Source organism: Dipteris shenzhenensis, chromosome 6 (assembly GCF_047967505.1).
Source record: "Dipteris shenzhenensis isolate YYH24624 ecotype China chromosome 6, Dip_SZ_1.0, whole genome shotgun sequence".
In the NCBI taxonomy this organism is placed as follows: Eukaryota; Viridiplantae; Streptophyta; class Polypodiopsida; order Gleicheniales; family Dipteridaceae; genus Dipteris; species Dipteris shenzhenensis.
The window spans coordinates 48,108,103-48,122,568 of record NC_141601.1 but is presented as its reverse complement, the minus strand read 5'-3'; the positions used below and the strand labels follow the sequence as shown (position 1 = coordinate 48,122,568).

The 14,466-nt window shown below is 39.9% G+C and overlaps 1 protein-coding gene across 10 annotated transcripts; it reads left to right on the top strand.

The window, feature by feature from the left end:
• The first annotated feature begins 10,341 nt into the window (after positions 1-10,341).
• Positions 10,342-14,029, top strand: LOC147901267 (pfkB-like carbohydrate kinase family protein). Of its 10 annotated transcripts, none has more exons than XR_015541212.1 (11): positions 10,342-10,548; positions 10,654-10,776; positions 11,026-11,128; positions 11,241-11,288; positions 11,488-11,585; positions 11,850-11,964; positions 12,199-12,281; positions 12,546-13,155; positions 13,230-13,310; positions 13,530-13,623; positions 13,776-14,029. XR_015541212.1 is itself a non-coding variant. In XM_087376289.1 (11 exons), the coding sequence occupies exons 1-10, from the start codon at positions 10,462-10,464 to the stop codon at positions 13,277-13,279; spliced, it is 930 nt and encodes a 309-aa protein (XP_087232415.1). In that variant the 5' UTR covers positions 10,342-10,461; the 3' UTR covers positions 13,280-13,310; positions 13,530-13,800. The 10 variants fall into 10 exon arrangements, 8 of the variants coding, with proteins under 8 accessions (XP_087232415.1, XP_087232408.1, XP_087232407.1 ...); XR_015541211.1 differs by having other exon boundaries at positions 13,530-13,656; XM_087376289.1 differs by having other exon boundaries at positions 12,546-12,665; positions 13,053-13,155; positions 13,530-13,800.
• The last annotated feature ends 437 nt before the right edge of the window (positions 14,030-14,466 follow it).

Sequence of the window (14,466 nt, the reverse complement as noted above, 5' to 3'; positions counted from 1 at the left end):
CTGAAGTTTATACTTATATACCTTCGCTCCTTAAAATGAATTGTTGATATGTATGCAGTTGCTTTTTGTGGTCTCTATGGTAGGATTGCATTGGTAACTTTTGTTTCTTGGTATATATTTCTAAAAGGAATTGCATCAAAATTTTGTCATGCTCTCTCTTTATGTCTATCAAAAGATGTGAAGATGTATAGAATTGTCAATGTCAAAGATTTGCACAATAGTTGGTGCAATGTCACCAAATTTGACTTCTAGAATTTTCTTAGGCTAATAATCTCTTGATGGATAACTTTGGACAAAAATAGCCTAGGTTGAAGAGTGCATATCTTGAATGATGGAGCAAATGAGGATTACCAAGAAGGATCAAGGTCCAATTAGGAGGTAGCCAAAAGCAATCTCAATAGCACAAAGGGTTGAGTCCGAAATTAGGTAAGCAAGGGCAAAGAACCTACTATGAAGCAGAGCACCATAGAAAGAGGTGCATGCCAAGAGTAGCACACAAACCAAGAAGAAAACGTAAACCAAGGAGCCCGAAAAAGATCTATGAGGAGCTTGTCTAGAAGTATCCTAATAGCACAAACGTTGGAGTCCAATTGAACAAGGGAAAAAGCGCACAAAGAGAGATCCCACCCAAGAGGAGACAGAGGTAATAGCATGGGCGAAGTCCTAAAACAAGAGGAAAAAGAACACGAGGAGTGGTGCATCCAAAGAAAAGAACCCAATTTCAATGATTGAGGATCAAGAAACATCGGGGAGACCCCCATGAACCACCAAGTTGCAAGGGGTAGGGGATGAGCTAGAATGGCTAGTTCACCATGTACTGAAGTAAAATTCCAAGAGTTTGAAAGGTTGGAAGATGATGATCCCTTTAGGCACTTGCAAATCTTAAAACAACTTTGCATTGTTAGTATGTATGCACACTCATCTCCACTCATTCTCTCACAACTTCTCCAATAGGGGTATCAAAGTCCATGATCTCTAGTGTTAGCACCTACCTCTATTGTAGTGTTTGCTCAACTTGTAGCTTGAGAGAAGAGCTACACTTGTGCCTTTCATAGCACCTTGATATAAGCTTTCTACTCAAGTTGTTTCAGTTTAATGCATTCACCTTATTGTTTTCCTAAAATCTCCATCAGCTCCATAGTTCCAGTTTATATGTTTGTGGAGAGGGTTCCTTGTTTCTCGACAATTGAGGGAGACTTCATATGGAGGTGCCCCTTTGTGCACGTTATTGACTTTAGAGTGCTTTGAGCACTTAAACCACCATCTGTGCCTTGTTTTTGTTGGTGAGACCCACATGTCCCCCAAGTTTTGGGCCATTCAAGAGCTATCTTTATGGAGCTCAAAGGCTCCCTCCTGCATCACATCAAGGGGTTCTTTTATGCCATGATACTCTAATCAGCCGTTTTCACTGGCACCATGCTACTCCAATCCTGTTGGCACCCCAAAGCTCTAGCTACCTCTGATTGTGCAAAATCTAGGTTTCTCACATTCACTACCCTCAAATGCCTCACGTAGTAGCTACACCTCTGCTCAAAATGGATCTATGGTAGTATGTTGCCTCTATTTCTAGCCTTTAGTCATGCCATCTGGCCCACCCTTGCATCGTTCACCATTAAACCCTAAAAGGTCCACTATGCATTTCTCCCTGTAGCTTTTGAGCACATTGCTTTTCTCCAAGGACATAAAGGGCATTTCTCCAAACATGGGTATCCCATGAAGGAAGATACAAAGCATACCATGTAGTGCTTCTACCCCATGAATCCCCAAAATATGCATATATGAAGTCAATTGACATTGACTTTATATATGCACATTAACAATGTCACATAGTGGTCGTACTAAAAAAGGATGGAAAATTAGTGTTTGTGCGAATCTTAAAAACATTAATGAAGCCATAAAAAAGAGATCACTACATTGTCTTCTTGTTTTGAGATCATACCTCGTGCCTTTCATTGAGAATGTGATAAAAGGGTGAATGAGTGGAGGTGTTGAGTTTCTTAAATGGTCAGGTACTTTTCAATGTTGGCTCATGTGCACAACCTTTAAGTCACTTCTCCAAAAATACATGGAAGTGTCCATGGACAAGTATAGATACAACATGAGATAAGCACTTAGGCTACCTAAGAGGTGCTTGATAGGTGTAGAATTTATAGGATAGGATGATAGCTTCCCAAAAAGGGGGATGTATGCATCTCAAACTTGTAATTATAGCAATGGTTTCTTTAGTGGGGATTAGATTGGATAGAGACCAATCCAAAGTCAAGTACATAATTGTACACATAGACTACTTGACCAAATGGATTGAGGCCAAGGTAAATGCAAATGACAGGATCGTAGGCATGTTCATCTACACATATCATAGGCATGTTTTGGTGCTCATTTGAGGTATTAAGTGATAGAGGCACACATAATGTCAATGATGTCATATGTCAATAGGCATCTACTTGGAGAATTTATGATAATCCATGGAAAATCTACACCTTATTATCCTCGAGCCAATAAACAAGTGGAATCCACCAGCAAGATCCTCAATAAGAAATCACTAAGATAGTGGAGGTAAGCAAGATCGGAACAAGCGATTGCTTGTAGCCCTGTGGGCATATCAAATAGCCTACAAAGTGAGTACTACATACACATAGATGCCCTTTCAAGTAACTTATGGGTTGAAGGTAGTGGTACGTACACATTTCTCTCCCCGCCTTTTGAGTAACTTATGGGTTGGAAGCTACAGTACCTACATAATTTGAAGGTAAAGGAATTCAACGAGGGGTAGTTAGTATTGCTCTGTAGCTTCCAAAAAACACAAATTTAAGTTCAAATACAAAGGACTATGCAAAAGAAGTACCAAACTATGGACAATACAAAGGAGTATGCAAAAGAATTACCAAACTATGGAGGTGCCAAATTGCAGATGCTAGAGGGAGTGGAATTTGACACCTATGTGAATGGTAGCATGTTGATTAAATAATAATTACCTACTCGAGTTAGATCAACAACTTGTGAAGAGCTTCCTAAGGATGAACATGTCCCCTCAACTGGGAATGTAGAGTAGGTAGCTCCCACCTTGAACTTCTCATCACTCATCTTCTCCATGATCACTGCTACTCCTTTTGCATAGGTTATATATGAAGAACTAATTGAACCACATGTATCCCCCTTATAAGAATAGCCACATAGGGCATAAGCAAATGACTCACCACAAGCTCTAGTGATTTTGTTGGTGAGTTTACAACCTTGACTTACTTTTACTTAATCTTGGCCAAGTGCTTGCCCAAAATTGTAGTACGTAAGTGCTTGTACAAAACTCTAGGATGTATAGTAGTAGTATATTTAGATGATCATATCTTGTTTTAAAAATTTTGGAAGTATATTAAATCATCACAGGTTACCTTAATACAAAAAGAGATCACTCAATTTACAATCCTTCACTTATTTCAACACAATGACGAGTATGTACTTACCCAAAACTCTAAGATTGTCCAAGATCAATCAATTTTACAATACTTCACTTATTGCAACTCTATGATGGCTATGTGCTTGCCCAAAACTCTAAGCTTATCAATGTAACTTTATAGAATTTATTAGTCCCATGGTTAATGGTTTTTTAAAATAATAAAATTTGTACAATCTATGGCATACAAAAATCATTACCACTAATACAACTAAATAGGCTTATCGCTTGGTTCATAAATTATTCTAAAAGATAAGAAGAGACCATAGTAAGTAGCTATGAGTCATGGCTAATGTCATTTCTAAATATCAACTTTAATCATTCAAAATATTTTTAGTACAATACAAATCTAGACTTTTGTTTATATATCTCTAGATTATATCATAGAGAAAAAAGTAAGATACAACAATCAATCCCATAAGTATTGTTGTTATTAGTATTCTTTTATTTTCCTTTCTAATATTTTCATACTAAAAAGATACACACGCACATGGAAATGCACACATACATACATGCACACGAAAATGCACACATACACACACACGCACACGAAAATGCACACATACACACACGCCCACGAAAATGCACACATACACACACGCATGCAATGCAATGTATTATGACTGTAGATTCTAACATTTAAAACTTGGTTAGGAGAAGACTATTAACAAGACAACTAACTTAGGTGCATGAATAACTAAAGACAAAGAAGCTATTTCACTATTGAAGCTGAAATTGGTACTCTCTAACATTTCAATGAAGATATTTCAAAGAAAACAAAGGAGAGAAACACGTATCTTTAAAGAGTGTGCTTGTTGTACATATATTCCACCTTCTTTTACAATGATTTTTAGAACTCAAGCAACTTAATGAAAGCATTTCATGCTATGCTATCCACTACGCACCATCTTGTCTGAAATTGAGATGAACGCTTTCTCTACTTAATTACTTTCTAGCCATTAGAGCTGTTTATTTTTGCTATAGCTCTCTAAACACAATTGGCACAAATGTTGAGAGACCTTGTGGTTGAGGGAAGCTAATAAAGGGTCATTGGCCTATGAATTAGAATTGCCAATGGCAACTTTCCAATATAAGCTTCTATTACAACTTCTTGTATTTGAGAATTGTTTTATTTAACTATTGTTTTATGTTGGAAATGGAAGCAAGATAATGTACCTGAAGCAAGCAGGAAAGAAATTGTAGCAACACAAATGAAGTACAAAGCTAGGGTAGTCATAGAGAAAACCTTAGGGTGGATCCTAATTGGGGTAAAAAAATGTGTGGTGACTAACTCACCCACAAACTCAACCTAACTAAGGTTGGAGGTGAAAAACCTTAATAAAGGAAAAAAGTGCCCCTAGCCCCTTATTACATAACATTGGCAACTACTTTAGGAAACATAAATATTTCTAACACCCCCTTTCAGTGACATTGTCATAATGTGCAAGGTAAATATCAATCACCAAATGGGTATAAGTTCACAACTTTGGGAAAAAGCCTCAAACTTTGGACAAGATAATGCTATGATGAAAAGACACACCACATTTTGTTGTGTAGGGAAGAAGACCAAGCTTATATCCCATGCATGTAACTGCTTCTTGAAATAGTGATAGTGAATTTCAATGTGTTTTATGACCATGAAACACAGGATTCCGTACCATGGGAATGGCACTTTGACTGTTAGTGAGAATTAAGTATACAAGAAGACGATGAAATATAAATATTTTAAGGAAAGTATAAGGGATTTAACTTTTGTAATAAGTACCCTACCTTGCATTAGTCACTCCTCCTGTTCCTCTATCATCCTCCTCCTCTCTTCCTCATTCCCCTCTCTCTCATCTCTTCCAAATAGGTACAATAATGTAACAATGTGTAATCATTTACACCTAGACCTCAATAGTGTTAGCACTGGAGATGCTTTTACATGTTGCTCCCCTCTATGAAATGGTTGGTTGAATATCCTTCTCACAAATTGCTACTTGGATATTTCCTCTCTATAGATCCAACTATTCTTGAACTATTGATGGCAATGTGTTTTTTTGCTTTGGAAAGTTTCACTTTATTTCATCCCCAATGCTCATGAAGAAGTTTGAATAGCTAAAATTATACATGAGCTGTTTATCATGATTTTAGGTCACATAAAACATAACGGATTTGTTCAATTGGCAATAGTTGTGTATTAAGTTCACATACTCTCAACAAGAGAGTCACAAGTGCGCCTTCATTTATTGGCTATGGGTGCCAATAAGCATGGGCTCATCATGTTTAGGGAATTTCCAAGTAGAACCAAAGATGGTGTAAAGGTTCACCTGACTCATAGGGCATTGCTAGATGCATGCCAATAAATAGCTACCCACTTTGCTCTCCCTTTGTAACATGTTCTTTAGTCTCATCAATAAAGGCCCATACGTGACATTTGGCCCAAATAGTTAGGTCACAACATATCACTTAAAGAGCAAGTACACCCATAAACATACTACCAAAATCCATGCACACATGACCCAAAAACAATCCACACCATTTCCACAAGATGAAAAAGGTCATATGCAACCAAAATCTGACCCATTATTTTCTTCAACTACATTGATCTATGCAACAAAATAGGGACCCAATCATCCCACACCACAACAAAAGAACTCAAGCTCCAAGGACAACGCAAACACAGGTTACCTAGTCTTATTCACAAAATTTAACATCCCAATGTCATTTTACCCACATCCTTGTATTTTTCCAAAATAAGTCGCAAGGTTGGATCTAGTCCTAAAATGAAAAGCTTGCTTAGTTGTCTAGCATCCCCACTCTATTCTCTGTTCCTGAATATTTTTGGGCATGGAGCTTGTGTGCACGTGTGCATGTTATTGAGGTAGCATTCTTGTGAAATTGGCCTTCCTTGGCATTCACAAACTTGTTAATGTCTCACCCCTCTTTCTCCATCTATTTTTTGCATTCTCTAGAAACTCCCTCCGTCTCAACCTCCAATACTTCCCACCTTTTGCACATGCTCTCATCCCCCATCGCATTCCTTAAATCTCATAATAGAACAAAGCATGGTGCAGCTTATTTTCTCAAGTCTCCAGGGTTCATCATAGGACATTGACCCCCTTTCAGCCAACCCGCTTTTTGTTCCATACTTGCAGTTCATTGTATTTTTTATATTGAGCTCTTTACTACTATCAAGGTTCCACCCAGCTAGTGTTATATAAACAATGAAAGCCATTGTTATCGAATATTGTCTTCACTTGCATGGTAGCATTACCAAAACATAGACAACCGCATTAAATAAGCTCCGATGTTGGGAAGAGAGCCACCTACAAGCCTCAGTTTTCCCTAGCCTACATATGTTTCCTAACATTCCCTCTACCCAGTTGTACTCTCCACGATAAGAACGTGCTTGATACAAGGTCACTATCATATTTTGGATCTCTACTATAAGAAGTAAAAGAGAAGCCTAAACCAAAATGCAAGAGAATTGATATGACTCAAAGTGAAGAGGGGATAATGATGGCCATGAGATGCACAAAATGACATCTTCTCATCATCATGCTCTTGTCACTTTAGAGATGGTGTTTCAACATGGATTGAAGGCAGAATATGCAAGAAAAGGAGTAGGCCATCCACAACACTAAAATATAAAGGGTGGTACTTCAACATCTGTCATAAGTTGGCTATTGTGCGAGCTTGCAAGGAATTTGACTTATAGTCATTAAATATGCCAAACCCAAACCCAAAACACTTCTTGCACCCATGGGATCCCTATGAAAATTAAGGAAATCGATTCCACAAGCAACTTTCAACAATAATTTTTGGAGTTGTTGAATGGCTTAATAGATTTTGTCTAATAACCTACAAGCAAAGGTTGCAAGAGCATCCCCACACAACTTGGATGTAATACATGCCGTGCATAGTGTTCTTCCTAATAAAAAATTGAAATGCCAATGAGACTACTTTGCAAGCCTATAAAGATGTATTCATAAAGTTCTTGTGAAATAGGGAGCATGAGTTGGTACAGATTGGCTTATGACATTCAGAGTTGGTAGACAAATCTACATTGTGTTGATGCAAAGGGCCAATTTATGAATAGTCAAGGGTAAGGAAGCAAAAGCAAACCAAGAGAAGGATGAGGGGGAAACTATTTGTTGTTGTTAGTAACCATTCCCTAATGGCATCCAAGCATAATGGAGAGGGAATTCTTACTCTACTTAACACTTTGCAATGATTGTGGCCTCTAGATGCAATGGTGTCCAAGTGCTTCAAGTAGCACTTCAAGGCTGAGAGAGGTAAGTGTAACCCAAGTGTATCAAGAGGGATTACTTCAAGGGTCCTTGCTATAACCACTCACTTAGGTCCATTTATACCTCTTGAAGGGGCTAGCCCCCCCACAAGAAGCAGAGGCACCACCGTGGCCCATCCTCCTCTCAAAAGTGACTAGTGCAAGGCCAATGGTCCAAGCCTTCCCAAACGACCCACTACTATGATCTTCTACCACCCAAGCATGCCTATGGCCACTTTGGGTCCCCATCAAAAACTTGCTGGAGGAGCCCCCTTAACACCATGCTAAATAAAGAATTGGTTGTACCATCATGGATGAGCTAAAAGCCTTTGAAGTCTAGCCCACCATGGTGCGGTTAATCTCTAGGATCTGCGTGCATTTTCCCCTCAAATGGGAGAGGGCTCTTCTTTTGCAATGGGGGGATGGCTCCATGCTCCAAAAGAACTATCTCAGCCACTACTCCAATGCACTCAATTGATATGCATCCTCTATTTAGCATGTGACCCTCTTGATCTCAAACCTTTGGATGCCAAAGAAGGGATTGATGCTCAAACTTCTTGACACACTTAGGGCTGACTTGAATAATGCCCCTAGATAGTCACAGCCACACCACATGAAGGATCCTTCATCAATGGAGAGCCCTTCCCCATGAGGGGGCCCTTTGTGAGAATTCATCGATGAGACTATTACCACTGTCCACCTATGTGGGAGGTATTCCTCACAAGCCCTTATGAAAATAAGAGCTTTTAGGGCTTAAAGCATGGAGTTATCCATTGCATTATTAGATTTCCCAAAAGGAATTCGCTCTCTATCTTTACTTGGCCAGCACTAGAGCGTTTTATCAAAATCTGAAATCCTATGAAACCATGTGGCACATTCTAAGCTGTTAGATCAACTGGCCTATTATTAGGTACTTACAATATACTTAGCAATTGGCCAAGCATTCTAGTTGGATTTATGATGCATAGTCCTCTCTCTGACAGGGGTAGGATCACCATCTACTAGGCAACGCTAGCCCTTCTTGTGCCATCCAATCTTGCGCACAAGAAATTGTGCACTAAGCACCTGGCCCATCCCATATATACCTCATGAAAAAACTAGCATGAGGCTATGTAGTAGGCCATGGCCAAGAGAACCTAGTTGGCCACCAAGGCCTACCCTATAATAAGGAAATTTTGGTCGAGCTCCAATACAAGAGCTTGTGTTGTCTGCTACTCTACAAAAATATTAATGCCCCCTTGGTAGCCTAAACACCTCGCTGTCTGACCTCATACGATCTAGTGAAAGAGTGGCCCCCCTATCCAGCCTAAGCCAAGAGTGGCTCTCTTATCCAAGATCTCTGAAGCCACCTCAGTCTCTATAAGGAAGGAGATTGATTTAGTTTAGTAGATCTTAGTCCCATACGCTTGAGAGTATACCTCAAGGGCACTCCAGACTCCCTAAATCTTGATGTCATGCCCTCCACAAAAGGGTAACTCGGAGTCTAGAGCTCGTCCTCTTGGTGGATCGGTAAGCACATCTCAGTGAGACCAACCATTTTGGATCTTACAAAGTAGCCCAAAGCCTCTACCATCAAAAGAAAAAGGAAGGGTGCTAGAGGGAAAACCTAGTGTACTAAGTGGGAGAGGGAAAAGGTATCTCGTACATGGCTCCCGATAAGAATTTAATTGGCATTGCCAATGCACAATGCCATAACACTAGTACTCCAAGATTCCCATCCTGCTCTTGTTTCCCTCTAGAAAAGTCCACTCGAACCTATCATAAGCCTTCTAAAATCCAAGGGAAGGAATACAATGTCTTGAGACTCCTTCTTGAGCCCAATCTATAGCATCCTAAAAAGTGACAATGATGTCCAAGAAACCCTTACAAAAGAACAAAGTCGCAGTCAAATCCAATGTTTACAAAAAAACCTTGTAAACTATATACAATGAGTCTGCAACATTTTCATTTTCACATGTAAAAAGTAAATTCTCAATTTGTAAAATCTACATTTTTCTTTTTTTGCATTGTAATAAAATTGAAAGTGCCACCAACGCCTCCATACAAGGTGACCAAGATAGAATCTTGAGCTGCGTATGGGGTTTGAACTCAGGACTGACAGATACACACCCACACGTTTTAGCTGCTTGGTCTAAACGTTGTTGGCAAAAGCTACAAAATTTTAGGCAATTTAGTTATATTTTAGCTAAAATCCGCAAATTCTTTTTTGTAGACAACAATGAGTTAGGTGGGTTTCACATGTGAGCGGACGCTCGTGGAGATGTTCGTTTCTGTCCAATAAAAAATTGCACCGAGTGTCAACCGCATTCACATGTGGGCGGATGCTGCGTTGAAAAAATCCAGTTGGCAACCTAGTCACGCCCGAGGGCCAAAAAAAATTTCCATTTGCTGGCGCGCGAGGCTGCGTACGGTGGATACCAACCCATCATCAAACAGAGGCAGGAGGCGAATGCTGTCCCACTAGCCCAAAGTTCATCTCTCTTTGATGAAACGTGTGTGTGCAATGCATTTACTCTATATTCAAAACAAGTCGGTCCTCGAGGGGCGGGGGGACGCCTTAGAATCTAGTTAGTAAAACAGCCTGGACATGAATTTTTGGGGCAAAGCCTCTTACTCTTAAGTAGCTAACAACCTTGTTCCTTATTAGGCTGAAAGCTTAACCCTAATTCAGGTGTTCCATGTTCATTTATAAACCTCTTTATAGAGCCCCCAGACATAATCAGTCCATTTCGACGTAGACATGACCATGAACAATTCGTTCCGACGAAGATTGGACCTTCTCCATCATCATTTCTGTCCACCACCTCCTCCTCCTCCTCCTTATATGGTATTCTGGCTTTCATTTTCTCTGGTATCACGGTTTCCTGCTGCTTGTATTGTCATTTGTCATGTGTGAGTGTCCTCCCATGCTAATTCATGTTTGGCTTTGCAGATTAATAAATGCTCTCAGTCATCTTCTCTTGATGGGCCAGTGGTGATTGGAGCCATGGTACTTGATATTCACGCCTCTCCCCTGTCGAAGGAACTGCGACCTGGCACTACTACTCCTGGTAGAGTGAGTCTCTCAGCATTCATCTCTAGTTTCTTTTTGGGTTGCAAAGAAGCCTTTGAAGCATCGGTATATACTCGGTCATATCTAAAAGCGCCAATTATTCTCAACGGTCGTTCGTTTTAGAAATGTGCACCTCCAACCGAAATTCTCTCATGTTGCATTTTTGTTAACAGGATTGCAATGAGAGTTGCATAGGTTGTCTTGTGTACTTGCTTAAAATAAATCTATTTAATGTATCGATTAATGTGGAAGGTGCGGTATATTAGAGGTGGAGTCGCCAGGAATGTTGCTGAGTGCATTTCAAGTATGGGAATGATGCCTTTTCTCATCAGTGTTGTTGGGCAAGATATGGCAGGTATTGGAAATCTACTTCTAGAATATTGTGTGAGGATGGTTTTAAATTGACAGGCCAGTGTATGGGCTCGCAGTTTCAATGCCTCTAAATAGAGATTATGCTGCCCCAACAGGTGACCTTTTCTTTACGCATTGGCAGTCTCTGGGTCTCGCGACAGATGGTAAGGCTGAGGAGGACTCTTTTCAAATGGAGCTCATTATCAATCTCAATTGAAATTTAAATGATTTAATTCTGTGTGGAAAGGCCTCTGAATTCGCTGGTACTAGATACAGCTTTGTAGTGACTGGGAACCTCTTCGAGGCTATTGGAGGCTGCATGTGTCTCTCATCTCAAGAACTCACATGTTTACACATTTTTAGGAATACTGCGGTGCAGAGGAGTAGCAACCCCTGTGGTGTCAGCTGTATTCGATGGCAATGGTGAATTGGCTGGAGCTGTGGCAGACACACACACTGTTGTGAGTCCTACATAAAGCTTTGTAGCTATCTGGGGAGCATCCTGTTTTCATTGTTAGTCATTTTGTTACTTGAGAGATAGTTAGGTTAGTCTCTGAACCATAAGTATTGAATGATAAATAGATTCTGTTTTTATTGGCCCAACGTAGTTTTTATTTTGAAGTCTTTGGTGTTCAGAGAGATTAGTTTGCTTCCCATTACTATCACTGAAATTTTATTTCTTTTGTAGATGTTCTCTAACTCTGTCCACTTGTGTGGAGGGACAGGAAGAGCATTTAACACCTGAGTGGATTGGTCATTTTGAGGATATTATTAGATCAGCAAGTTTTTTGATGCTTGATGCAAACTTGAGTCCAGCTACTTTGGAAGCTGCCTGCAAATGTACGCCTTTAATCTGTTTGGTCTTTGTAATACGCCATCTTATCTTGGCAGGTTCCGAAAACTTGCATTTAGTATATAATCTACCAGGTTTAAAACATTCTCATTGAGCTGAGGATAAAGTTTATTTGAAGGGCTTCCAACAATGGAGTGCAAGCATCAGCACATTAGAGTCTGGACATGTATCATTTGTATTAGGCAGCCCAAATAAGTTCTGACGGTTTGATATTGATGTAGTGGCAAAAGGAGCAAATGTGCCGATTTGGTTTGAACCAGTTTCAGTTTCGAAGTCAGTGAGATACAGTGCCATTGCAGACTATGTGAGTTTGGGCTTATGACATTGCAGCAATTGTCAGGAGTTTGTTTTTATTCATGAGCTGCTTGCAGCTCAATGCAGCCAGCATTGTGGATTGTGGCTTCCAGAATATGGGATTGCTTGGGAAAACTTTTTTGTGTGAAACGTTTGCTGTCCTATGGTCGTGACTTACTTTCGATCCTACTGTCTTGTGGATGTGATAGTTCCAATAGTCTCTCAAAACATTCATGCAACCGAGCTTGCTGATGTGTCTCAATGCTTGTCATAGATCGATTATGTGTCACCAAATGAAGCAGAGCTTGTGGAAATGGCAGGAGAAGACAGCAAGCCTGGGGACGATTTGCCACTAAATGTTCCAAATTATGATCATGACGAGATCACTATCCATGTACTGATTCAACATTTATTGCCATACATTCTTGTACTTCTGCAGAGGGGGATCACCCATGTTGTTTTGACACTCGGAAAACATGGGGTGGTTCTCTGTTCAGAAGCTCATAATCTTAAAAGTAGCTGCAATAATATAACACACATAAACAGTGACGTTGGGGATACTAGCAAAAAGTTGCCTGACAATTTTCGAGAGGACAGCTCTAGGTTTGTTGGCCATGATTTTCAGCCAGGAAAGTGTAATACCAGCAACACAAGATTTGAACATCTGAGGACAAGAGATGTCTGCTATGTACATTTCCCTGCTCTGCCAGCATCTATTGTGAGTCTTTCTGGGGCAGGTGACTGCTTTGTGGCTGGTGCAATGACTTCCTTATGCCTGCAGAAGGACATTTATAGCAGCATGGCTTTTGGGATTGCAGTGGCCAGACAAGCAATTCAATTGGAGCTGAATGTACCCACTCATCTATCCCAGGCTGCTTTAACAGGTACGAATGGTTTAAAGTATTTGCTGCAGAAAGTTATTACCTTGATTGAACTGAAGGTAGGAATATGGGTGCAGTTGATGCAAAAGTGGTGCTTGCTTCAGCCACCCGCACAATTCTGAGCTGAGCTGAAGTGGTTTGTCTGAAGCCACGAAAAGGTGAGCTCTTGTGCTTATTGTGATGATCCTTTAGAGGGGGCAGTCGTGTCAATAATGTATTTCAAAAGCATGCAGAGTCTATGGATGTATAGATGAACAGACATTATAAACTTTGGACTCACCTAGTTTATGTGGTTAGGTGTGCTTGTATTTATCTTAGGTGTGCTTGTATTTATCTCATACGAGTGGGGTTATCTTCTTGTGCTCTACATTTTGCAGGTACGCTAAGCCCGTCTTCCTTGTTGCACTACAGAATCACTAGAAACATGATGGATGACACAAAGATAAGGCTGCACTACAGCGTCATATATTGGTGGGCATCATGTCTTTGAAAAAATGCTTTTAGGTTAAATCTAAGTCCCCTCATTTGTCCATGAATTATATGTGTGCTTTTGTTGGGGATCGTGAACTGTGCTATATGATGTGCTCATTCTTGTTTATACAAACTTTCTATAATTGATGCAGGTGAGGCATAATTTGTCCTCTTTCATTCTGGTCCATTATAGTCTCTTTAGTGTTGCAAGTGCGGGAAAGGTGTATAGTATGAGTGATTGTAGTGGAATCAGGATGAATGTATGTACAAGTAATTCCAGGTTAAGGAGTGGCCATGTTCAGAATCACTCATAATCTAGAGCAAGCTTTGGACTATTGTGGTATTCGGTCTCGTCAGAACAGAGTCACTTTCTGCCTGTACCATTTCATTTGAATAGCAAAAATGTGCCGATCCTTTATTTAATATTGAGGCTTTAACTTTCATTGTTTTGTAGGGATGGATGAGGTACGTTTTTGTTACCCTTTTTTAGGTTTGGTATGTTTATGTGGTTGATTGTGACATCTCAGCTTACTCTATGATTAGCTTTAACAAAAAAATGTATAGTAACGGATGAACTAGTTCTGCAATCCATCTCCTTCCGGCTATCAAGTACTCTGTTATCAAGGCAAAAAAGAGTATATACCAAGGCTGAAATCAATAAGCTATATACTTCAGTGTAAATGTCCCATCATATGCCTTATCTAAGCCTAATCAAACATGATTCCCTTCTTCTTGCATTCCTGGGCACAGTCTGCTGCCACAGAAACATTTAACTTGTTTTTAAATATATCTCTCCTTGTCAAAGTCAACTTTTCTCCCACACCATGATTTTTCATCTTCAGA